The following is a 27,230-nucleotide window of genomic DNA, read 5'->3' on the forward strand; positions in this document are numbered from 1 at the left end:
ACTCATAGCAAATCCAACCTTACGTGAACAACATTCTGCTTTCATGACTGATTATTTACACAGTGGTCACATGACTCGTGTTCCTGGAAAAGATTTGCACAAGGGAAAGTATCACACACCTCATCATTGCATTCTTCGTCCAGGCAGCGCTAGCACTTACCTAAGAATGGTTTTTGACGCCTCAGCGACGGATGTGAACGGATCCTCGTTAAATGATACCTTGCTTATCGGTCCAAAGCTTCAAAAGAACCTGCTGGAGCTTTTGCTAAAATTCCGTATACTATCGGTAGTGTTTACGGCTGATGTACGACAAATGTATCGCCAAATATTGGTTCAAGAACCAGATCGTGCTTTCCAAAGAATATTTTGGCGTTTTCATTCGTCGGAACCCATCCAAGAGTACCAACTAAACACTGTAACCTATGGTGTCTCCTCCGCCCCATTTTTAGCCTGTCGTACTGTCAAACAGTTGACCAAATATGAAGGTTATGATTTACCGCTAGCGCGTCGTGTGCTAACTTCGGATATTTACATAGATGACATCGTCACCGGTTGTAACAGCTTGGAACAAGCTCAACAAACGAAAACCGAAGTTATCGAGCTGTTCAAACGAGGTCAATTCGAATTGCGGAAGTGGGCTAGTAACAAACCAGAATTCCTCGCCGATCTGCCTCCGGAATACTGCCTCAATTACTTGCGAATCATGGATGTTGACGATAAAGTCCAAATATATTTGGTTTGCGCCAAGTCTCGAGTCGCCCCCACAAAAAAGATTTCATTGCCTCGCCTTGAACTGTGTGCGGCAGTTCTTCTAGCAGATCTATTAAAATTCGTCAAAGATTTATACGTACCATTGCTTCCGATCTCCAATACCTTTGCGTGGTCGGATTCAACCATCGTGCTCGCCTGGTTACGTTCTCTTTCGTGTCGCTGGAAGACTTTCGTGGCTAACCGTGTCAGTTACATTCAAGATGCCCTCGAAGGGACTTCCTGGCATCACGTGTCATCTGGAGATAATCCAGCGGATGTCGCTTATTGTGGTCAATCCTCAGCCGATCTGATCGATCACACGTTATGGTGGGCGGGGCCTTCGTGGCTGATCCAGTCATCCGATTCTTGGCCGTCGTTCGATGGCAATTTCGACGAAATTGAACTTCACTCTGAGGAACGAGTTCGATCTTTATTTGTCCAACAGGACGAAAATCTGGTGGACCTATTACTAGTTAAATTTTCTTCGATTCGGAAGATCCAACGCATTCTCGGTTACTGTCTTAGATTCATCTACAACCTACAGAATAAAGAATCTCGTCGTTTGTATCTTCCATTAAACCGTGCCGAAATTCACACTTCACTTTTGACAGTAGTTAAACGCACTCAACATGTACATTTTAATGATGATATCACGCGCTTGAAAGAGGGCAACCTTATGTCGAAACAAATGCGGAAGCTTAATCCCTTCATTGACGACCACGGTGTGCTCAGGGTGGGTGGCAGGTTATCTCGATCCGGGCCCGAATTCGAGTATAAACATCCTGCCCTACTTCCTCGCGAATCTAAGCTTACTTCTCTTGTGATAGACGCTCTACATCGAGAACATTGTCACCCAGGCCCCGACGGCGTTGTTCGTATCGCTACGGTTCGTACATCGAATGGTTCTCTTCTCACGAGACCATTAACCAAATTATGTCCATTGCCTAGTCAATGTGACTAATCATCTTCGCTTCCGCGGCGCATTCTTTCTTATCATTTTCATTATTATTATTAATATATATATTTTTTCTTTTCTTTTTCTTCTCTTTTTCACTGTTTCTTCGTTCACGCAACGTTCCACAGCATTGCCCGTTTCGTTTTCTAAATTTTCTTTAAAATACACGTTGTTGTATTTTGGTGGGCGGAATGTTCCGTAACGCCGATCGCTTTTGACAGGCTGTGTGATAACCAATCGTATCGTCAGAAATTAAACTGTATAGTTTAATTTCGCACATGTCAGCTGGAATCACGGAGGCCGTGGGCCGACCAGTCGCAAAAAAACCGTTCGTCCCGTCATAACAACATTGCCGGTTCCTTATCGAAATAATTATCTTACGTATTTTTTATCGCAATTTAATCTAAAATAACGAGTGCTACCAACCACGCTAAACGTTCCAGTGCTGACAGATGATGCTCACTATGCAGATTTCACCATCTCCTCCCGGTAAGTTGATTGTGAATTAACGTTATGCATTGTGTTCTCGCATCGCCTGTCACAAGCTATATAATTAATTTATACTTTATCTGTGTGGAATAGCCCTGTAAAGGGCGGCTATTCCAACCCCTGTTCGTTTTTCGAACATTATTGGTGCCGAAATCAGGGAACTTTAAGATTATTATCTATCTATGCCAAAACGGATAATGCTGTGGAATGTTTCTTAAATTTTGAATAATAATCAATTCGAACAGTAATTAGGTAGGTACCTAGCTCTTGAGTATTTACGACCTACCGCGCATATAATTGTAATAGATTATATTATTATTATTTATTTTCGTTTCGTTTTTGGGTACGTTTCCAATCGTGTTTATTCAACATGGCCCCAGCAATTCAAATATTGCGCCGGAAACGGACATTAGCGAATAATAGATTACTCAAGACACATGAAATAGCAAAAAGCGCTTTGCACGATGCAACTAAGTGCAACTTACTGTTAGCGCATTATACTACTCTGGAAAAGATAGTTCTTGAATTTGAAACGTCTCACGCGGAAATATTAGCTTTAGATGACACAAACGAAATTGATGAGGATAAAATTCGCGAAACCTTTGACGAGATGTATTATCAAATTGTCGAAATTTACCAGGAGTTAACCAGTCAGCCTCTCGATTGTAAGACCGCGAATGCGTGCACAAACGTTAAATTACCAAAAATAAACATTCCAATATTTTCTGGAAATGTCAAGCAATGGCCCGAATTTTACGACATGTTTAACGCTCTGATTCATGAAAACAAATCTTTATCCAACATCGAACGCATGCAGTATTTGTTCTCATGTTTATCTGGAGAAGCTTTAGGGTTAATTCGGACATTTCCAGTACAAGGAGCTCACTACGTTGAAGCATATCAAAGATTAATCGCGCGCTATCGTAACGCGCGTGAACTCGCATTTACGTGTTGGCGGGAAATGCTAAATTTAAATTTTCCGCCCAACGATCCTTTTGAATTCCGTCGCGTGTTCGATGTATTTAATGAGGATTTAACAATTTTAAAAGAATTGGATCTCCCAACAGATAATTGGGACTTCGTGCTTTGTTATTTAATTCTGTCGAAATTAGATTCACCTACAAGATGCGCGTTCGAACAACTTCAGTCTCCTACCAAGCTGCCTTCATATTTGAAACTCAAAGAGTTTCTTTATAACAAATGCGAAGCTCTTGTACGAGACTTACATTTTTCAACTCGCGATAGCAGTACTATTGACAAACCTCTTGCACGGAACTTTAATCAGGCTGCCAAAAAACTCACTTCAGCGCTTCTTTGCGATCTTAAGAAAGGACAGCCTAAAACAAATAGGTCCTCGAACTCCACCACTTATCTGAAATGCTCCTGTTGCGGGGAAGACCACTCCATTTCCAAGTGCAAGGTATTTGCACTCAAGTCAGTTCAGGATCGCGTACAGTTTGTTCAATCACACCGTTGGTGTTTCAATTGTCTTCATTCTTCTCATTATCTTAAAGATTGTAAATCTTTGTTTGCATGTCAAAAATGTCAGCAAAAACATCATACTTTGCTTCATCGAGACGAAAACGCTTCTTTGGAAGATCAGCATCAACACTCCACGACGTCTACGGACCAGGAGACGTCTTCCGACTCTAAAATTCAGGTCCTCACCAACTTAGGAGACAAGTCCATAGTACTATTGTCAACTGCCAATGTTGGCATTCGCGATTCATCCGGCCGTTTCCAAACCTTTCGCGCATTGATCGATTCGGGCAGTCAAGCTCACTTCATCACCGATCGTGCTGCGGAGCTCGTAGGCATCCCTCGTCAAGCCAGTTCTCAGAGAGTTAGCGGCTTAGGCCAATCTTCCGCAACCACGTCGGGAGTCATTCAATTAGAGATCGGTGTTAAGGGACGGGTTCTCTTCAACATCAAGGCACTTACGCTGCCTAGTATCTGCGGCAACATGCCAACTGTTCGTCTAGATAAGTCATCGTGGCATCAGTTGAGAAACTTGCCTCTTGCCGATCCTGACTGTCACAAACCGGGACCGATTGATCTTCTTCTGGGTGCTGAGGTTTTCTCTTCTCTTCTGAGACCTGGTAATGTGAATGGTGGTCCACGTCAGCCATCAGCTTTCAATTCTGCATTTGGTTGGCTTCTTCTAGGTTCAGTTGGTTCGAACACTGCTCACGAAACGAAATCTTTCATCGTTACTAACGAGGACCGGCTTCACGAAGAGGTCCAGCAACTGTGGGAGTTAGACACCATTCCCCAATCTTCACACCTTACTCCTGAGGAACAACTTTGTGAACAAATGTACTGCACTGACCACTCACGGGACGGATCTTCGGGAAGATACATCGTATCCTTGCCTTTCCGAGAAAGGGGAAGGGATATCTCTTTCCCAGGGTCGCGTGAGATCGCTTTACGCAGATTCCATTCACTCGAGCGCAAACTCATAGCAAATCCAACCTTACGTGAACAACATTCTGCTTTCATGACTGATTATTTACACAGTGGTCACATGACTCGTGTTCCTGGAAAAGATTTGCACAAGGGAAAGTATCACACACCTCATCATTGCATTCTTCGTCCAGGCAGCGCTAGCACTTACCTAAGAATGGTTTTTGACGCCTCAGCGACGGATGTGAACGGATCCTCGTTAAATGATACCTTGCTTATCGGTCCAAAGCTTCAAAAGAACCTGCTGGAGCTTTTGCTAAAATTCCGTATACTATCGGTAGTGTTTACGGCTGATGTACGACAAATGTATCGCCAAATATTGGTTCAAGAACCAGATCGTGCTTTCCAAAGAATATTTTGGCGTTTTCATTCGTCGGAACCCATCCAAGAGTACCAACTAAACACTGTAACCTATGGTGTCTCCTCCGCCCCATTTTTAGCCTGTCGTACTGTCAAACAGTTGACCAAATATGAAGGTTATGATTTACCGCTAGCGCGTCGTGTGCTAACTTCGGATATTTACATAGATGACATCGTCACCGGTTGTAACAGCTTGGAACAAGCTCAACAAACGAAAACCGAAGTTATCGAGCTGTTCAAACGAGGTCAATTCGAATTGCGGAAGTGGGCTAGTAACAAACCAGAATTCCTCGCCGATCTGCCTCCGGAATACTGCCTCAATTACTTGCGAATCATGGATGTTGACGATAAAGTCCAAATATATTTGGTTTGCGCCAAGTCTCGAGTCGCCCCCACAAAAAAGATTTCATTGCCTCGCCTTGAACTGTGTGCGGCAGTTCTTCTAGCAGATCTATTAAAATTCGTCAAAGATTTATACGTACCATTGCTTCCGATCTCCAATACCTTTGCGTGGTCGGATTCAACCATCGTGCTCGCCTGGTTACGTTCTCTTTCGTGTCGCTGGAAGACTTTCGTGGCTAACCGTGTCAGTTACATTCAAGATGCCCTCGAAGGGACTTCCTGGCATCACGTGTCATCTGGAGATAATCCAGCGGATGTCGCTTATTGTGGTCAATCCTCAGCCGATCTGATCGATCACACGTTATGGTGGGCGGGGCCTTCGTGGCTGATCCAGTCATCCGATTCTTGGCCGTCGTTCGATGGCAATTTCGACGAAATTGAACTTCACTCTGAGGAACGAGTTCGATCTTTATTTGTCCAACAGGACGAAAATCTGGTGGACCTATTACTAGTTAAATTTTCTTCGATTCGGAAGATCCAACGCATTCTCGGTTACTGTCTTAGATTCATCTACAACCTACAGAATAAAGAATCTCGTCGTTTGTATCTTCCATTAAACCGTGCCGAAATTCACACTTCACTTTTGACAGTAGTTAAACGCACTCAACATGTACATTTTAATGATGATATCACGCGCTTGAAAGAGGGCAACCTTATGTCGAAACAAATGCGGAAGCTTAATCCCTTCATTGACGACCACGGTGTGCTCAGGGTGGGTGGCAGGTTATCTCGATCCGGGCCCGAATTCGAGTATAAACATCCTGCCCTACTTCCTCGCGAATCTAAGCTTACTTCTCTTGTGATAGACGCTCTACATCGAGAACATTGTCACCCAGGCCCCGACGGCGTTGTTCGTATCGCTACGGTTCGTACATCGAATGGTTCTCTTCTCACGAGACCATTAACCAAATTATGTCCATTGCCTAGTCAATGTGACTAATCATCTTCGCTTCCGCGGCGCATTCTTTCTTATCATTTTCATTATTATTATTAATATATATATTTTTTCTTTTCTTTTTCTTCTCTTTTTCACTGTTTCTTCGTTCACGCAACGTTCCACAGCATTGCCCGTTTCGTTTTCTAAATTTTCTTTAAAATACACGTTGTTGTATTTTGGTGGGCGGAATGTTCCGTAACGCCGATCGCTTTTGACAGGCTGTGTGATAACCAATCGTATCGTCAGAAATTAAACTGTATAGTTTAATTTCGCACATGTCAGCTGGAATCACGGAGGCCGTGGGCCGACCAGTCGCAAAAAAACCGTTCGTCCCGTCATAACAACATTGCCGGTTCCTTATCGAAATAATTATCTTACGTATTTTTTATCGCAATTTAATCTAAAATAACGAGTGCTACCAACCACGCTAAACGTTCCAGTGCTGACAGATGATGCTCACTATGCAGATTTCACCATCTCCTCCCGGTAAGTTGATTGTGAATTAACGTTATGCATTGTGTTCTCGCATCGCCTGTCACAAGCTATATAATTAATTTATACTTTATCTGTGTGGAATAGCCCTGTAAAGGGCGGCTATTCCAACCCCTGTTCGTTTTTCGAACAAGTTGGGACTTGAAACAGATTGTCAGAATTCTGCAAAAAACACAAATTAGTGATAGCAAACACTTGTTTCCAACACCACCCAAGACAGCGATACACCTGGAAATCCCCTGGAGACAGACAAAGACTGCAAATAGACTATATAATGGTTAGACATAGATTTAAAAACCAAATAAAAGACTGTAGAAGCTATTCCGGCCCAGGTATAGACAGTGACCATAATATGGTAATGGCCAAAAGTCTTCTAAAACTGAAAAAAATAAAATAGAGAAATAATTTCAAATGGGATACAAAAGTATTAAAGATAAAAGAGATCAGCGACAGTTTTAGGGAAAAGACGCAAGAGTGCAACTTAATGGAAGAGGAGAACGTGAATGAGATCTGGAAAGTGATAAAGACGAAGATTATAACTACGGCAGAGGAAACTATAGGCAAGGAAAAACCCCAAGCAAGGAAGGAATGGATAACCGATGAGATCCTAAATATGATAAAAGATAGAAGAGAGCTCAAAAATGATAAAAGAGCTGAATCACAAAAGGAATATAAAGTGCTGAGAAACAAAATAAATAGAGAGTCAAGAATAGCCAAAGAAACATTCTACCAGAATAAATGCGATGAGATAAACGACGACCTCAAGAGAGGAAATGTAGAAAGAGCTCACGCTGCGGTGAAAGACTTCTTTGGGATGAGAGTTGGAAAGGGTAATGCAATAGAAGGAGAAGACGGTAAAATACTCTTCGAAAATGACCAAATAGGAGAAAGGTGGAAAAGATATCTCGAAATGCTGTACAATGGAAAGGGAAATTGTGACAACGAAACATTGATAGAAAGAGAAAATGAGGTAGACGCAGATGATTTGGGAGATCCAATCACTAGAGAAGAGTTTGACCTTGCAATGAAAAATCTCAAAAACGGGAAAGCACCCGGAATCGATGACGTTCCGGCTGAACTAATTAAGCCAGCAGGAAAAGGAACCACAGATGCCCTGTTTAACCCTATCCCCGCGGGAGACGCACGCCTGCGACGCACTGTGCATGCCCTGTACGCGGGTGGCACATCTGTGCGACGCAAAGTTTCTTCGGCGTTATGGGTATGAAACATCCTTGAGCACGGTAAAACTTATACTCCTAAAAAATCTCACATCTTTACACTACTGACATCTTACGATATTTATCCATAATACGTATCCTAATCATGGATACAAAGATTTGAAGGGATCTTCCAACTCAGAGCGAAAAATGAATCAGTTTGAATTCTTCCCGCGTCTTTACACACGTTATTGCGCAGGCGCATTTTATAAGATTCTCAAACAGAGACGCTCGCCGTGTAGATTACATTGTTTTATCGAATTATTGTTTGCTTCTTCGTGGATATGAACTATTTTAATTACAGTGTACATTAATCTGATTTATCATATTTTAAAATAAGTTCAGTTACATACATTCATTCAAACTATTGAAGAAATATAAAATTTCGTCAGTGTTAGATTATTTTCAAATAAAGATACGTGGTTAAAACTTTTTTATAGTGAAAAATCAAGTGTAAAGTTGTACAAGTTTGACTTTTTATCAATTTTTGAAAGTATTTTTACTGCCAAAATACAAAATGTCGGGTCGTGGTCTTAATGACGAAGAAATATTTGGTGCTACTTTAGAAATAGATTCAGATTTTGAAATTAGTGACAGTGACGTCGATAATAATTGCAAAGCTGCTGAAATACATGAAAGCCATGATTCTGCCGTTATGCGTTGAGAACTGTTTCAAAATCACGATTAAAAAATATATTAAGTGATACATATTTACGGTGACATAATAACAGAAAAATTATTTCATTATTTTTGTAAATTTAAGTGTAGTTATTTTTTATTATATGAACCTTTTTAAGTGTGTCAATATTTCATGTATCCAGTCAAACGCGACATCGCACCCATAAATCAACCACTTACATCGCACCACAGTTGAAGAGCTCTACTCCGGCATGTTTATAATCATGTGTATCGTTATCCTTGAAATAAACATGGCCGCCCGGGCATACCATATCAGTTACATTGTGAATATATACTTCGAATTTTTATCAAGCCCCATTGATGTTCGGATTGTTTATTTATACTTGAAAAGATAATTCAAGACATAAGCGACGTATTTTTTAAAACAAATTTTAAAATCCATGCGTGATTATTGTTTAAAGTCATAAATTAGATTGATGATAAATAGCCCCGCGTGTGAACGAAGTGATACAAATTAATGACGCATAGAAAAGGTTAAAATGATACAAACCATGTATAAGACTGGAGAGATACCAGAGGATTTTGAGAAATGCCTAATTGTCGCATTACCAAAGAAGATAGGCACGACGAAATGTGAACAACACAGAACTCTTAGCCTAATATCCCATGCCTCAAAAATATTGACTAATATCATTCTAAAAAGAATCGAACCAAAAGTAGAGAACATCCTTTCCGGAGACCAGTATGGCTTTAGAAGAGGTGTAGGAACCAGAGAAGCAATATTGTCGCTACGAATACTACTAGAAAAAAGAATAAAAAGAAACCAAAACACATTCATCGCATTCATAGACCTGGAGAAGGCTTTCGACAAAGTAGAATGGAAAAGACTTTTCGAGATTCTGAAGAGAATTGACATAAAATATAGAGATAGACGAATAATCCAGGCGCTATACAAGAATGAGGCCGCTATAATTAGATGTGACAATGAAACAAAAGAAGCTAGTATAAGCCAAGGGGTGAGACAGGGATGCTCTCTGTCACCTGTTCTTTTTAATGCTTATATACAGAGGGCGATTGATGACTTGAATGGAAGAGGAGATTAGATAAAATTGCTGCAAACCAATCCCAGGATTGAAACCAGAGAGAGAGAGAGTTGGGACTTTACAAAGAGATTGTTATATAATATTCATATAAAATGCGCCCCTGAGGTGATATCTCACAAAAGCGGCGCTATACAAATTATCCAATAAATAAATAAAAACATTGAATAATTATATCTTTTCTGCCATTGAAATAAGGCCAGCGCAAAAGGTAGAACTACCCTTCCCGGCATTAAGCATCAATCGACCGAATGTGTAGAACTACCTTCCCCAGCCGAAGTGTGTTAACATGGATAAAGGATAGTATGGGAAATGATTTCTAACACCTTACGAAATATTATTGGAGCAATAGAATGTTAAAATACAAAATGAAATATTGAATGAAGGATTATCATAATAATGTAAATTGTAATTTAAATCCTGGTGGAATAACCCAAACTCAAAATCCATCTTCCGTTCTCTAATCATAGAAACAGTGAAGGTAAAACAGAAAAGAAAACAAAACAGTGTGAGGTGCAAACTACAAACCTTCGTAGGACTTGGTGTTCCCCGTCGCTAAGTTCTTGATCACTATCCATATGCAGACGGTCTCCCCAAGTTGCTTTCAGGTATGAAACCCGTCGCATAGCTCTCTCCTCCTCAGCTAAAACAAAAATATTACTTGTTAAATCAACAAACTCCCGCCTTTTTCAAATCTGGGTACAGAAAACTGGCAACTGGCCGTCTTGTTTGGGCAAACCACAGTTAAAGTAACCTTTTGGTAAAGTTGATGTCATCGGCTATTAACACACCTACTCTTGAATGGAGGGGATTGTCAATAAATATATACATACCTTTACATTTTTACATTAACCCCTGCATTTGCATTAGCAGTGTTGAATAATCATGCCCACGCACGGTACGAAGCACTGCAATTGCAGTGTCCACCTTGTATGTTCATTAACCTCTGCATTTGCAATGTTGAAGAATCATGACTACGCACGATACGAAACACTGCAATTGCAGTGTCGACCTTGTATGTTAATTAACCCCTACATTTACATTTGCAGTGTTGAAAGAATCATGCCTACGCTCGGTACGAAGCACTGCAATTGCAGTGTCGACGTATGTTCATTTTGACTTTGGATATTACCTCTACTAGCTAGATACAGACAAAAATAACAATGTCACTTTATCAAATGCTGTATTGTCTACATGTTGGCTTAAGCGAAAATATCTTTTTATTAATTGAAGTTTCATGCCGAACCCTACAGCATAAATCAACTTACCTCCTAAATGGGAAGTATTTTTCTGTCTTCGAACGACAGCGACATCATCCATAGAAAATCCTGCCAAGTAAAAACATTTAAATTAGAATGTTTTTTTTACAAAATCACCAAAGTACTGATTAATACTAGGTTTATTTGATGCTGTAACAAAATGTCATAAGCAGTTAGGGTTTTAATTCAAAACATTTATCTAAAGGAATCAATTTAAACATCAAGAAAAATGAAATAGGTTTTTATTATGATGATAAGTAATATAAATATGATGATCAATAAAAAATGCATAAAAAAATCAAACCAGTAAATAATAAAAGTAAAATAAAACTACCATAGTTAGACAAAGATTTACACAAAACAAAAATTATTTATAAAAAAAAAAACAACAATAAAAAATTTGTACATACATATATTATTCACAAAATGAACCAACACAATTTAAAATATAAATACAAAATAAAAGTATGTAATGTGCATGCGATGAAGAAGCAAAATGAAGATGAAAAATAGAAGAAAGGAAAAGCAAGAAGTAAATATTTATACAACCAAAATAAGAAAACATAATACTATCCTTATATTATTAAGATTTTTGTGAAACTCATTCAAATGTTTCCTTTGATTTGATGTAAACCTCAGATAAAGTTTACAATATCGTGAATCTAATATTACGGAGTGCCACTCCACTTTACAAAAACTATCTTGTACGGAATAAAGCGTAACTTTTGTATTTAAAAAACAATGATAACGTCGATAAAGTATGAATCCGAGTAATGAACTGTTAGGGTTAGTGTTGGTTAGGGCAATGCAAGCGATCCCATGCCTCGGAAGAGAAGAGAGTAGAGAGAGAGAGAGAGAGAGAGAGAGAAAGAAAGAGGTATAGATTGGGGATGGATGCGTTGGGCTGACCTGAAGGCGAGGGGGCCAGCGAGGGAGGCGAGGAGGGGGATGAGGTGAAGGCGAAGCCGCCCACTGCCACTGAGCTGGCCAGACTGAGCTGGGTGGGCCTTTCGGGCCTCTCAGGTCGGTTTCCCGCTGCCGCCCTCTTCAAGCCCTCAGAGGGATCTTCACTTGTCTCCATCGCCGTCACCTCATTCTTATCATTACCACTATGACTGGTATTCTTAAAACCATTAGGAACATGTTTACTATCACTATAACCATTTTGTTGGTAGCATGGAGATATTTCCCCGTTACTTGGCCGCTCTGTCTCTGTTCCATTCTCCTTTCTGGAGTGAGACAGTTCTTCTATTTGCTCCTTACTGAGTGCAAACCTTCGCTTCACATAGCTGCCGTCTTGAGATGAAATATAATACAAAAATCTTATGTGGCGGGAGGCATAAAATAATTCAAACAATGCGGGGCATAAACATTCTGCGTAAAAGGGTGGAGAATAGATTAATTCACAAATCAATTCAAAGTGTTTTTTTTACAAATTAAGCAGTGATTGAGAATGTACCAAACAAATTTAGAAGAAAGAAAAATAATTATTGACAAAATAATAATAACTAACTGGTAAAAATATATTTTTTATTTACAACAAATAACTAATGTGGAAATAAATAAAAAAATCAATTTACAAAAATAAATTTAAGCTCATAAGTGCATTTCCCCAGCTGCAGGCCAGATTGATCTTAAAAACAGTATTTTTAAATCTAAACCAATAAAAATGAATAGGTAAGTGCAATGAAAATAAAATAATATAAAAGCATAATAATTTTTATTATAAGAAATAATGGGGATTTTTTTTTTACTCTTTCAAAATAAAAGGCAAATAACTCACGAAGTTCACTTTTCGATCTGGTGAAGTTTTTGTCAAATTAAAAATATTGTTTCATACAGAATCACTAAGGATAGTCTAATAAGCAGTGCAGTTTAATAATTACAATCACTGCGTGTATATTTTTAAAGATAAAAGTGTAATGCTTGCAATAGCTTATGGTGTATGTAAATAAATACTTTAACATTCATTCATGGGCAGATTATTGTGAAAATAATTGATTTGTGATTTGAAGAAAGAGAGGAATACCAAAACCTGTGCACTATGTGGCAGAAAACATGTTGTGATTTGCATAAAGAATGAATGATGATAATCATAATACCTGAAGCATGAGCTCTCCTCGTTGTAGGCAATCCTTCGCTTCCTGTCGAGTTGGATCGCAACCTGACGTGCACTTTCTCAGTTTCTGAAATAATTCAAATAATGTCAGTTTGTGTTATAGGTGAATAGTGATAACTGATAACTAACCTATCAGTCTACTCTTTTATTAAATCATATTATAGTGGCATATTGGGAATCAAATAGTGCAGGGAAATACTATAAAAAGAAGAAAAAAGAAACAATATGTATAATAATAAACATTAAATTGCTAAATCAAAGACCGCAGAGAGATGGAGCGGGTTTAACTTGGGTTAAACAGTCCCAGGCTCAAAATATAACATTGGAAGAGGTATTACCCAGTAGAGGGTAGACTAAACCTAAAGAAGAGATATTACCCAGTAGAGGGTAGACTAAACCTAAAGAAGAGATATTACCCAGTAGAGGGTAGACTAAACCTAAAGAAGAGATATTACCCAGTAGAGGGTAGACTAAACCTAAAGAAGAGATATTACCCAGTAGAGGGTAGACTAAACCTAAAGAAGAGATATTACCAGGTAGAGGGTAGACTAAACCTAAATAAGAGATATTACCCAGTAGAGGGTAGACTAAACCTAAAGAAGAGATATTACCCAGTAGAGGGTAGACTAAACCTAAAGAAGAGATATTACCCAGTAGAGGGTAGACTAAACCTAAAGAAGAGATATTACCCAGTAGAGGGTAGACTAAACCTAAAGAAGAGGTATTACCCAGTAGAGGGTAGACTAAACCTAAAGAAGAGATATTACCCAGTAGAGGGTAGACTAAACCTAAAGAAGAGATATTACCCAGTAGAGGGTAGACTAAACCTAAAGAAGAGATATTACCCAGTAGAGGGTAGACTAAACCTAAAGAAGAGATATTACCCAGTAGAGGGTAGACTAAACCTAAAGAAGAGATATTACCCAGTAGAGGGTAGACTAAACCTAAAGAAGAGATATTACCCAGTAGAGGGTAGACTAAACCTAAAGAAGAGATATTACCCAGTAGAGGGTAGACTAAACCTAAAGAAGAGATATTACCCAGTAGAGGGTAGACTAAACCTAAAGAAGAGATATTACCCAGTAGAGGATAGACTAAACCCAAAGAAGAGATATTACCCAGTAGAGGGTAGACTAAACCTAGAGAAAAAGAAGGTTTAAAAAACATAGAATGCACTATGTTATTCACCTGGATCAAACCCTTCTGGCGGTGGACATGTAAGATGTTTGCTGCCCGTGATCATCATACGATTGCCAGACAGCTTCAACTCATTTACGTCTGATTCTGCAAGAAAAAACATTATATATAAATAAAAACCATAACAGAATAATAATATAACACTTGTATAGCCCAGTTTTGGGCTTTTTCACTTCAAGTGCGGAATGTCAGAATGTAACTCAAATAGAAGTACTTTAACCATTATAAACATGAGGGTTGTGTAATCGCGAATTATAACAATGTCAAAGGTAATATTTTTTAATAACAAATAAATTTAATAATAAATAACCCACATTCGTTGCAAAACTTGGGCGGTTGAGGTATGCTAGTGATACAATATGTACCTACCGTTGTATGCATTTATTCATTGCCTCAATAAAAAGCATAAAAGAAATTGTATGATTCCCTAATTCAAAAGAAATACGGGGCATGCTGGCTTTCTGAATATGAAGATATAAAAAAAAAATTACCTTCTAATGAAATTTGAGCTTCCAAACTTTTAGCGTCTCGCTTGCCACCCCGGGACTCAAACTCCTTCCTCCGCAGGGCCACCGTTGGTTCAGGCTTCTTGGTGCTGAGGCGGGACAGCTCGCTCTTGTACATGGCCGTCCGGTCCTCTGTCGGCTGCGACTCAAACTGCTTGGTCCTATTGGACACTATTTGCACCTCTGACGGTATTGGGTACCTGAAATTAATTCACAAATTTCTCAAAATATCTATATTTAGTATTAGTTTAGTAATATAATTAATACCCTGGAAATAATTAATAGCCCCTCAAAAGAATGATACATTATTTGTAGATACTTAATTCTCAAAAATAACAGGGACAGATTGTAATATGTACTACAATTCTAGTACCACTTATTAGGACTGACAATTCAAGATAGTGGACAAATCATTTAAAATAAAATTTGTTTCTTTATTCGGAATAAAATAAACTATATTATGTGTATCAATGTTACCTATCTGCAAAATCTAACCTGACACAAATTAACAGGAATTTTTAAAATTTTGTCAAAAATTATTCATAAAAATTAATTTCAAAACCATATAAAAAATATTAGTAATTTTTCAAGATTTAAAAAAGTTGAAATGGGAACATTGTCATGAATAATAATAATAATAAAACAAATAAAATAAAATAAAATACTTTTTGTTTTAAAACCACGAGTTTTTAATAATTTTTAGAACCTACCGGTTTCGCTTTAAATTTTCGATTTACTCAAGCATCTTCAGGGTACAAATTATTAGTGTAATCAGTACTGTAATGTGTATCAGTAATAATTTGTACCCTGAAGATGCTTGAGTAAAGCGAAACCGGTCGGTTCTAAAAATTATTAAAAACTCGTGGTTTTAAAACAAAAAGTATTTTATTTTATTTTATTAAATATGTCAAACCACAAAGTGATTGCTTTCTACAATAATAATAAAACAAATATTTATGTTGAAGCTAAAGAATGCTTACCTTTTGTCCTGCAGCATAGTTTCCAGGGAAGGGGAGCCTGGCGAACCATTAGTTAGAGTACCATTACTGTCATTAGACGTTGAATTTTCATGTATTTTACTTAAAGTACTTATAAAAGCTTTGTCTTGTTTTTGTTTATTGTTTGATGTACTCGAATCATTTTTGGTAGCACCAGTACACACTTCACTAGAATCATTAGCACTCACAAGGTTAGAATTTACACTGTCCACTGAATGATTGTTTAAAAGTTTTGACGCATCATCAGGTACATTCTCTTTAGTCCTCAGCAGCATCTGGTCACTGGGCGCGGTGGGCGGCCACACGGGCTTGTGGAGCTTCTGAGGCCTGGCGTAGAATTCCTTCTGCTGGATGATATTATGTTCCTCCGGATTGGCCCAGCCAGTAGGTTGACTGGGACGCCTTAGGAACTCTTCCTTTTGTTCGAGGCTCTTGCGCATCCTCGATAGAAATACAGAATCATCAGTATCATGCCCAGTGAGGGTTGAAATTGATTCGTAAGAACTCAAACTATCCTTGCTCTCGGCAGCCGACGATGTCAAAGAGGCGTTGGATTCTCGTCTATCATCAAAATTAAATCTACTTGTGTATTGTACGGGAACATTCTCATTGCCACTGTATTGCACTAATATTTTATTGTTCACTGGCTGGGCTTGGTTCGCTTGCTGTATGTGGGAGGGGAGACCGCTCTTTAAGAATGGCATTTGATTCTTGTAAGAGTTTTGTAAGGATTCACCACTGGTGTACACTGAACTAGAGTCTCTGGAGGAGTTGAAGGGACTGGAGGGGGGCGAGGCACAATATGGGTAGGTGTCGGAGGGTAGGCGCGCGCCCTCGCTGGCGCGGCGAGAAGCGCGCATCGGTCCCGCCACTTGCGCCATACCTAAGTTGCTCGCTTCTACAGAGGGATTTATTCTTTCGGTTATGTCGTTTCTTCCATTATTTCCCATTGTGTTTTTTATTCTTTGTTCCACATCAAGCTGAACATTATCACTATCCACATTGTGCTTCTTCTCCACTTTTCTGTGATCGTTTGATAGTCTCTGCTGTAACTCGGCGGGGATGGGCTGCTGATGTGGGGAGGTTTTAATGTTGTTGGGGTTGATGGGTCGGTAGTGCAGCTGGGAGGACGGAGTGTAGAGGGGATGGGAGGGGGCAGGTCCCCCTTCTCGCACTAGCGGCATGTCTCCACCGCTAGTGCGTCTCTCTTTGGTCCGACTTTGCTGTCGTTGATTCGTTTCGGGATTATATGCTGCCTCTCTAAAGTACTGCAAACATAGAAAATAGATTAGTACTAAAAACACTGAAAGAAACATCAATTTATTATGGTATTCAATAGATTAACAAATCAAACTAAGCTACTGAATAGACCTACATCAGGGCAATCTTCACCCCGCAGTTTATTATGTGGGTCATTCCAAATCTGATAATCAGTACTACTCATGTAGTAATTCGTACCAGCCATGTAGCTTTCAAAAGCATAGGATGTGACATTTATTCTGTAAGACAAGGATAGGAATAGAAGCAACTTACCCTCTGCAGAACATCCGCTTCTTTGGGCACGACGTGCAACACGAGCACGGCAGGCGCCTGTTGGATGAGCTGCACCACCTTGGCGTAGGGCCAGCCGGACACAGGCTGCCCGGCCACGGCCAGCAGGCGGTCCCCGGGTACGAGGCCCGCGCGCGCCCCCGCTCCGCCTACGCGCACCGACCTCACGAAGATCGTGTCCATGGGCTCGCTGACTGCGCCCACCATCGCGTGCCGGACATCGCTGTACAGCTCCTGTAAAGTTACAATTTTCTTGTTCAAATAATAGACAGACACATATTGATTCTAATTCAGCAGTTAAATAAATAAATTATATTGACACTAATAAGCATACTCTAAGGCTGTGTTGTTTGGGCTTGAAAACAAATCTTAATATTTCAACACCATTTAACATTTGAGCCAAAACATATATTTTTTAATTTATAAAAAAAAAAGACAAACATTCCCAGGTTACGAATAACCTGACAATACTTGAAAATCTCATACTACCACCACAGTAAGCGGAAAATGTTGCTTGTGTTGTGATGGAGGACTTAGCCAGTCGAGGAATTGAACACACTACACCCGGGTGGAACCCGAACGCAATGCCAACTCAGCCACTGACCGGTCATTGGTTCGGTTTTATATTTTTATTTTTATGTGAAACCGCACAAGAGTCCCAACTGCTCCCAACCGTCTGTAGTCAGTGAGACTATGGCATCCCCAATTGGGGTATGTTGTAGGTAGTGGGAGGGGAAGGAGATGAGGTAGAGGAAGGTGGGGAAGTACCTGGTTATTCAGGTCTGGTTGCCAAACACGGCTAAAACCATTTCAAACAACGTTTCAATTCTGAATGGTGGTCTTACACCAGGGCGATACTGGGAGTATCTACCACTCCAAACATTCCAATCTGTTTTAATAATAAAGTTGTAAATGATGGAATCTTGATAGAACTAAGTTCAAAATAATACATGTTTAAGAATGTGAACTTTAATTTAGAAATACATGGCTACCCTACGAGAAACTGTGGAGATTTTGGACTTCCGAATTTTCAATGAACTACAGACAGATGTTAAAGAAACTAAAAGCCTTGCTGCTTTTTGTGGGTTATGCCTAAATGCTACACAGAATAAGTTTTAGATGTAGTGTAAAGTATGCATAAATGTCATAGAAATAAGTTGTTGTTTTATACTAGATATAAAAATGTATATTTTTTAAACTACATAAAAACATTCAAAAAAGAAAAGACAAAGCTTAGGCTAAATATAAATAAGACATAAAATTAAATTCGGCTCAACCCCGGCTTTAACTATACCCTGACTGAAACAACACGGCCTTATATGGATTCTGGCCTAGAAGCAAGGAACTACAGGGAAGACTGGATGTAAAGGGTGCAAATAATATTAGCCAGTAAACAGACTTACCGAATATGTCTCAGGCGGGTACACGATGAGATGGCGAAGGGTGAAGCCGAAGCCATGACCCTCGCAGCGACGGAGCACCAACTGTCTGAAGACAGGGGAGGCCGTCAGCGGGGTAAGCACCGGGGCGGGCTGCGGAGGGGGCAGCACTTGGGGGGCAGGTTGCTGCGCTAGCTGGGCGTGCTGCTGGGCCTGCTGCGTGTGTACCTGTTGCTGCTGCTGCTGGACGTGCTGTTGCTGTGCCAGTTGTTGCTGCTGGGCCTGCTGCTGCGCGTACTGGTGCTGGGCTTTAAGCTGCGCTTGCTGCTGCGCTTGTTGCTTCTGCGCGTGTTGCTGCGCCTGCTGTTTCGCTCGTTGCTGCGTTTGATGATGCGCACGTTGTTGTGCTTGATGATTTGCGTGCTGCGCCTGCTGCTGCGTTTGGTACTGCTGCTGCGCTAGTTGCTGCGCATTGTACTGCTGCTGCGCTAGTTGCTGTGCTTGTTGCTGCGTATTGTACTGCTGCTGGGCTAGTTGTTGGGCCTGCTGCTGAGCCTGGAGCTGCGCATGCTGCTGGGCGAGTTGCTGTGCTTGTTGCTGCGTCGGCTGCGCTTCTCCCAGGACGTGTTGCTGCGCCGCAGAGGGATGTCCCTGGGGCGGCGCACCATTTGGTGCTCCTAGCGCTGCTTGCTAAAAACAAAAACAAAAAGACAAGTTAGTCCATTAAAAATATATTATAGGCACAATAATTGCATTGGATAACGTGTAAATAAATTCGCTCCTACTCATCAACATAATATACATGAACTACTGAACTTGGACGACTATCGTACTCTATTAAATGCTTCTAGAGAGTCAAATAATTGTTTTACGGGGTTTTTAATCTTCTATCATTATTACAAAATAATATTTAAATTGTCAGAAGACTGTGCATCCTTCGACATATATTATCTAAATTACTAATAATAGTAATAATGACAGTAAGGAAACGAACAAACTGTAAAAACAATGTTAATAATTTATGATGTGTAATCTATCTTCACGGATGATTAGGGGGTGGTTGGTTATTGATTTCAGTGAAATTGATGTTGTGAATCTGACACGGGATAGGTATCCGACCACTTTATAACTTGAATCACTTGAACAAGCCAAGGAAGGAGACGAGACGCCAATCGGCCATTATTTAATGCTCTGCAATGTCCGAAAGTACATTTATTTCCAATTGAAAGACAAGTTGTCCAAGAGGGCCGCGGGATCATCACAATAAAAGCAGACGGTTAAAGGTTCGATACTATCCGTATCCTTTACCCGACAAACAGTCGGCATTGTTCAAGGAGTTTTCAAGGAGAGCGATCTTTACACAAAATCTTCACACAGTAATATCAGATTTGCTCAACTTGTTTTACGGAATTTTTTTTATGACCGTATTCAATTGAACAATGGATTACGTTACGCAGAATGACGCACTACGAACATAACAAATCAACTCTCAGAGTTAAGCCAATTAGCCCTTCAAAAAAAGTGTCGCCAATGATGATCATTTTTCTGACAATTTTTTTATTTATTCAGTTCATTGTTTATTAGTCATTAAAAATGTTTAGACCACCAAGCAAGGCACGTGCCCGTGTTGTGGTGGTTGATTATATGTAAAGTACATTAAAAGAATATATCAAGTATGAAATGCAGAAAAAAATTAAAGAAAATATACAATATAAAATATAGCTTTTAAGAGTTTTAAGTTTTAGAGTAGAGAGTAATTATTATGTGACATTCATTAGCTAGAAAAATACGTAAGTTACTTTTTTACCCTTCTTCTGTAGAGAATCTAAAGTAATTAGATCGCATTACCAAGAAGAAAAAACTAATAAGTTTAAAATTATGGATTGGTGATTAATTCGTTTTTTCGCACACAAAAATCCCACATTGTTAGAAATTACATTGCATACTACATACCTACGTACGGGTGTAACGAAACAGAAAGTGCTTTTTGTTTTTACGATAAAATAAAGTGTAGTTCTCAAGAACTAAATTACAATGGTGCGCCCGTGGTTTGATACATTTCATCAGATCGACTTCATTGTGCGGCTCGTACTGACCGAATTCCCGCCTCATCGTACGGTATAATGCGATCATATTATGGCCACTGTGGGAAATAATGTAGACACTACTGACTTTATTTCTTATCTGACTGTTTTTATTTCGACTATTTGGGGTCAGGGGATCGGGCATCTCTCCTCCACCTTGGTCTGCTTTGGAAATGGCCGGTGGGGAACCAGTGAGGCCTACTAACTGGAATTTCATTGTAATAAATAAATTATGGTAGTTATAATATACACGTAACTTCTCCTATAATTGAATAAGTAAACTTCATCATAAATAACTTTATAGAACAGGAGGACGATGATTAACTACAAAAACTAAAGACAACAAAAAAGAATACTATCATATTGAAGTGTTATACATTTTAAAGAGCGCTTGTTACACTGCACATTTTTTACATCGTAAGCTTTTATTTGATTTCCTCCTTGATAAGATTTTTTAGCTCATCAGGGGTCTCAAACTAGCGGTCGATGTCAGTCGGTTTCCAAATATCGTAACAAATTGAAGTTTGTGTGACTCGAATTCAATTCGAAAGAAATAGTTGATACCCACGACAGGAAAAAAAATAAACTTTAAAGTTGAATTCATTATATGTATCTATATAATAATATTGTCATGAAGAAGGTTGGGTTATAACTTATAACTAAATCCAGTTGAAATAATGACGTTTAAATTATGATAAAGTGTTTAAAAAAACAGTAAATTTTCGCATTAAATGAAAATATTTTAATTTTATTTTGAATAAAACGTCAATTAAACCAAGTGTTTCTTAAACATCATAAATATATTATGATTTCTTTTTAAAAATTGAGAATAAAAGGCTGCTTGGAAGGAAGAAACATTAGGAAACAATAGTCACAATCGTAGAAATTAGAATTTAAATCTTTAGGTAGAATAAAGTCGGTGAAGTGATTAATCGGGGTTTGTCTTTCATAATATGTTTTGGCAATGAATTTATTTATTTACGTTGCGACCCGCAATACATTTCAGTTAAATACTACTGTCCAAGTTTGCTTAAACCGATTAGATATGTTGAAAACGCAACACTGCATAATACCGCAAAAATAAATCACTATAAAACATAATATACTAAATCTTCAAAAAAGTAATGGTGGCTAATTATCGATTAACAATTTTTTTTATTTTACTTTCTATTATAATTTTTCAAATTTTCAGCATTTTTATATATTTAATCCATATGTTTACACCAGACTATATTCCGTTGGTCACTATCACCAGCCGCCTGGTATGGTAATTTAATACACATATTCTTTTGAAATGTAGATATCAATTAAATATCATGTATTTTAAAATTAGATTATACTTTTTGTCCTGAATTGCATTTCACGATGACCCATTTTGCACTTTTGTCACTGGAAAAAGGTTGAGATTTCTCCGATTTTTTATTTGATGACATTTCAAAGCACAAAAAAGAGCAACGATAGTGAGTTTTTGCAAAAGTTTTCATGATTCACACGCAAAATGAGATTCAAACTGTTTCTGAATCTGAAAATTGGAAACATTCTCCCATCAATGTCAATAATGGTTTCCTTGTATGGCGGGAATCTGGGTTTGGATGCTGCATTCAGTGCATACCTACCACATACCCCACATTGCCGGCAGACCTTCAGTCCACAGTCCTACATTCCTACATTCCTACAGATCTGCATGCCGCGCGCAATGCGATTTGCCATTTCTGCTCAAAGTAGGAGACCAAATTATTATTAGTCCCAGTAGAACGTCTTATTTGTGTTTTTATAACCATATTTATATCTTATATCACATTTAAAACCACCTTACCCGTTAATAGTGGAGAATATTTGAAGACCATTGCGAAATTTTAATGGACAATAACAAAAGTTACGTACCCTAGGAATTGAAACGAAGTCACACAATATAAAATATCTATTTTTGAGTATCCCATAATAAATTTACGGTTTAAGGACGCGAAATATGATTCGTTGCACGTACTTAGTTTATAAATTCAGTAAAGAGAAGACAATAATTATTTGAATTCTTTCGCCACCGACCTCGAGTGAAGCACGACCCAGTACCCAGTATCCAGTACCCAGTACCGAGTCCGAGTCTCGAGTAAATAATATCAACTCGATTCGCTGCATCCTTTTAATTTATTACCCCCCGAGATCCGCACAACGGATAAAGCTTGGTGGGATAAAAATCGCGCTGCTTTGATTGAATTGGCAGTGCAGAAGGCGGCCTAGTATGGAGATGGCGGAGACTATCGGATGCTGCGGGGCCCTTAAAAGGAAGGGCCGAATAGCGACCGCATCCCGCATCCCGCATCCCGCATCCTTACCCTCGCTCCCGAGTCCTTGGGATTATACCAATTCGATTAAATACGCGCGATACAATAAGGACTTTACCGTGTTATCTAGCTAGTAGCGAGTAGAGAGACTATTTCCCGCCAATTTTCAGATATTTGTGATTGCGATTGACAACTTTTGTGACGCGGGCCCTCGCCCTAGCCCTCGTTAGCGGAGCGATTTGAAGAATTCCCGCTATACGCAGGTTGCTGCCCAACAAGGTGTTTGCTCCAAATCGGTTCTGATCCTATTTGGTCAAAATTTACCCAATTCGTCATGCAACTATTCCTATATAACTCGGGAATGTTTCGGGAGGGCGAGGCATTCACTCCTGCACGTGCCTGTACCTGTACGTAAACCAATAATAGAAGTAAGCATTTAATAACGTAAATGTATAACAGACATCGCAATAGGATTTTCCTTGGACTTGATTTCAAGTACAAACACGAGATATTATGCTACGTATACATCCGCGGGCCGAACTGCCGAACTGAACCTCAACTTATAGGAAAGGAACGAAGCAACCGCAAATGGCGCGAAACGCCGCTTGCAGTTGCTTCGTGCCTTTCGCGTAATTCGTGTCTCGGTTCGCAAATATGTACGTACCCTTAGAATCAACCCAGCATAACACAACAGACGTGAAATTGAACCGCCTCAGAGATTGTCGGATGGAGGCAAGGGGAGATGATCCCTCGCCAATCTTGGCGTCATCGGCAACTTTATACGAAGCGAAGCAAAGTGAAATGGGCGTTAATAATGACTAACATCACGTGCTCGCATAACGCCACAGTACCACCGTAGACTGTACTCACACTCAGTACTGCCGACTGACACGCTCATTACATATATATATATATCCTATGACATAGCGGGATGTATATTCTTAACCTGCAACTAAATACTATAAAATATTTAGTAGTCGGCAAGAACCAGCACAATTTGAACAATTTTCTGCATACAAAAAGAGCAGACCATGAAGTTTGAACATTCAATAAAAAAACCACAATATCCACTTAATATAGACATAAACGCTGCCCAGATATCAATTATGAGAATTGACCACAATTATTATAAAAACGACATATCGTTCAGACTAGGAACGCATGCCATACAATGCCCTCTTAAAAATGCACGAGGATAAAAAAAACAACTCGGGACTAAAGCATGCGCATTCTCATAAAGTGATACCAAGGTCTCCCATTTCAATTAACCGGATCCAGACGTGGCAACCGAACGAGTCGTCCTTTTTAGGGAAATACAAACACCAGCCTAGTGGATACTATTATGTGTGGCTATGGGTAGCTTTACTAGCCATTATCTATCGGCTATTGTGGTATTGTATAGATCCCCTGTGGGTAGATCGGGTAGCTATAGCTGGCTGTACTAGCTATGGATTTCGAGCTTTGATCCGGTGAGTTATCGCAGCAGGTTGAGGTATCTATTTATTGAAGCGTTCGATATTTGTAATTCAAAATAATGGCGGCTTCAATTAATTAACCAAAGTTACGCTGAAAGGCATAAATCTGAACACAAATGGAATGAAGGAGGTTACCTTGACACCGTGATCCTATTTCACGGATATCGAGACATTAAACACTCCGTGAGCCGACCGTAGATGGCCACCCTTTATAAATAATTCAATATGTAAAAAAGATACATGTAATAAATAGGCGCTTTTCAAATACAAAGGTATTCGGTGTGCTTGGACTCTATACTCGCGTATAGTTAATAATTCAGCTCAGGTTATACCGGAATATTTATATGCATTAGACTTAAGTCGTCAAGAGCATAATACTATCATGATGTCGCCAGTATCGGCTTGCGCCAACTCTGATCTATCGCGCTGTCTGCTGTCAGGCGCACATTGGGGTTGACATCTTAATCAGCAATCAACAGTACGGACACTCGATGTCGGCTCATATTTAGAACATATCCATTTACGTCTGATGTAATAATTTATTTAATCCAAGGGAGTGTTTTGGCACCGCTAATAAACCGCTAACGTCAGCCGCAAATAAATAATATCAACACGACAAAAGCTGGCTTGTGTGCTTTATGAAGGCGAAATAAATAATCAAGTATAAAACCGAAGTAACTCTTTATTCGAGTCATTTATTTTTCTCAAGCGTCCAGTTCAAAGTAAATCAGACAGATAAAATAATAAGCTCCTTAAATAGGAAATGTACACAATGCTTTACAAGAAAAAAAGAGGAAACGACAGCATAAAAAACTACGTAGGTACTTGGAGTCTATTTGGTGGCCTTTTTTCAGCGAAGGCTTTGCAGGGCGGTAACAGCTGAGTGATAAATAAACTCGGGCCATAAATAGTGGGGCCGAACCGACTTCAGCTCTGTCAGCCCTCTCTGAGATGGAAAAGTCTAAATCTTTAACTAGTGTGCTGTGCTTAATTATAGTAGGTACTCGTGCCATGAAAACACGAATAATAAATGTTTTAATTGAATATTACATTAAATAAAACTTACAGCGATTTATATCATTACAATAATTTGGCACAAACAACTACAAGAATTAAGTCTTGTCTTATCCACCTACACCTGAATGCACTACACAGGATGCGACTAAGTTGACTGTTCAGTCAGTGTTCAAGACTTTGGTAGTTTTGACATAAGACATTCTTAAGTTGCGTTTATGAATCGTACAATTTACTAGAAATAGAAATATTTTTAAAAATGTAAAGAAATAAACTCAAAAAAAACAGACGAGAACGTTTGCTTATTTTGAATTCGTAAAATTTTTCTTTTTATTAATTTGGCACTCGAAAACAAATATTATTTGTTTTAAGTTTCCAGGCAATGGTATTAACTAAAATTAGCATAAAATGTTGTTTTGTAAAACAGAAAATTTAGAGATTGAGAAACGAATCGAAATATATGTAGATGAATGTATGTAAGGGCAGGAGGTCTACCACATTCCCAATAAAACGAAAGACCTTAATTTGACTGATTTAAGGAACCGAATGTAGACATGTCTAATAGCATATCTAATAGCGACTGGGTGTTCCCGAAACGTTGAATATAAATGCATTAAAGGCATCCGGTTAATCCAACGGATAAATGTCAGATTAAAAAATCAAAAGCTCCGTAAGTTATCACACTGAACATGCACCGGATACCAAGCGTCGACGTTATATTACAAAAACATCAATTTCCGACAGTGAAAAATATACCTCCATTGATACGAATTGACTAAAAGAGCCCTAACTGTTTAGCAGACGACTATTTTAACGGTTAGAATATTATCGTAACAACATCGACCGGTTAGGTTATAGATATTACCCCTATTATTTAATTTATATAAAAAAGTTTATTTTTAAACGAGTACTGTTGTATTTATTACTACGCGTCACAGCTGTTTCGCCTGCGCACATCAAACTGTGGTCTACCACGCGATGTCACGCGTAATAGTAATATTATTAAACAATAATAATATTATTAAAAAATTGATATGGAGTTCTACAAATTAAACTTGAAATTAAATCGATATTACCCCCGCGGAGCAGAACTTACTTCCAACAACAAAGATCCGTTGCACGACCGGAGACCGTCTTCACGGCAATATTATCTATCCATGAAGATTCCAATAAAGTTAGCATCTAATCAAAATAATATACATCTGAAAGAGGTCTCTTATTGTTGCACCCGCCCTACAAAATAACAGTCAGTCCACAGTCCACGCTGTTCATCAGGGAGCATGAGCAGTGAATCAACGATACTTACAGGTAACTAATATTTCTATCATTTTAATGTCACATTGTTTTGGAGATTTTTGTTAGTTCCCAGGCGAGTAGGAGAACGAATATGGATACCAACGTAGACCTGCGAATAAATATTCGCTTAATAAATATGCGCATGTTTTATCTATCAGAGAGCGGTCATTAGCGGTGGTAGGGTACGAAGGCGACCAAACTCCATTAGCCGGGTCCATTAGCGCAAGGCGGAGTGCGTGGGCGGATGGCAAACTGTGCCCGTGAAA

At 39.1% G+C, this 27,230-nt stretch overlaps 1 protein-coding gene across 1 annotated transcript in view; it reads right to left on the minus strand.

Annotated features, from left to right (window-relative positions):
* The window catches only part of RhoGAP19D (Rho GTPase activating protein at 19D), a 259,071-nt gene that overhangs the window by 48,819 nt on the left and 183,022 nt on the right, over positions 1–27,230 (minus strand). The window contains exons 3-11 of the mRNA XM_089634022.1: positions 18,838–19,503; positions 17,417–17,668; positions 15,866–17,151; positions 14,871–15,085; positions 14,371–14,466; positions 13,166–13,249; positions 11,973–12,359; positions 11,073–11,132; positions 10,333–10,447 (exon numbers count right to left, since the gene is read on the minus strand). Of these exons, the coding sequence (XP_089490148.1) occupies positions 10,333–10,447; positions 11,073–11,132; positions 11,973–12,359; positions 13,166–13,249; positions 14,371–14,466; positions 14,871–15,085; positions 15,866–17,151; positions 17,417–17,668; positions 18,838–19,503 (3,161 nt within the window). The remainder of the gene's footprint in view (positions 1–10,332; positions 10,448–11,072; positions 11,133–11,972; positions 12,360–13,165; positions 13,250–14,370; positions 14,467–14,870; positions 15,086–15,865; positions 17,152–17,416; positions 17,669–18,837; positions 19,504–27,230) is intronic.

Source organism: Hesperophylax consimilis, chromosome 8 (genome assembly GCF_061612785.1).
Source record: "Hesperophylax consimilis isolate HC1 chromosome 8, BYU_Hcon_1.0, whole genome shotgun sequence".
Lineage (NCBI taxonomy): Eukaryota > Metazoa > Arthropoda > Insecta > Trichoptera > Limnephilidae > Hesperophylax > Hesperophylax consimilis.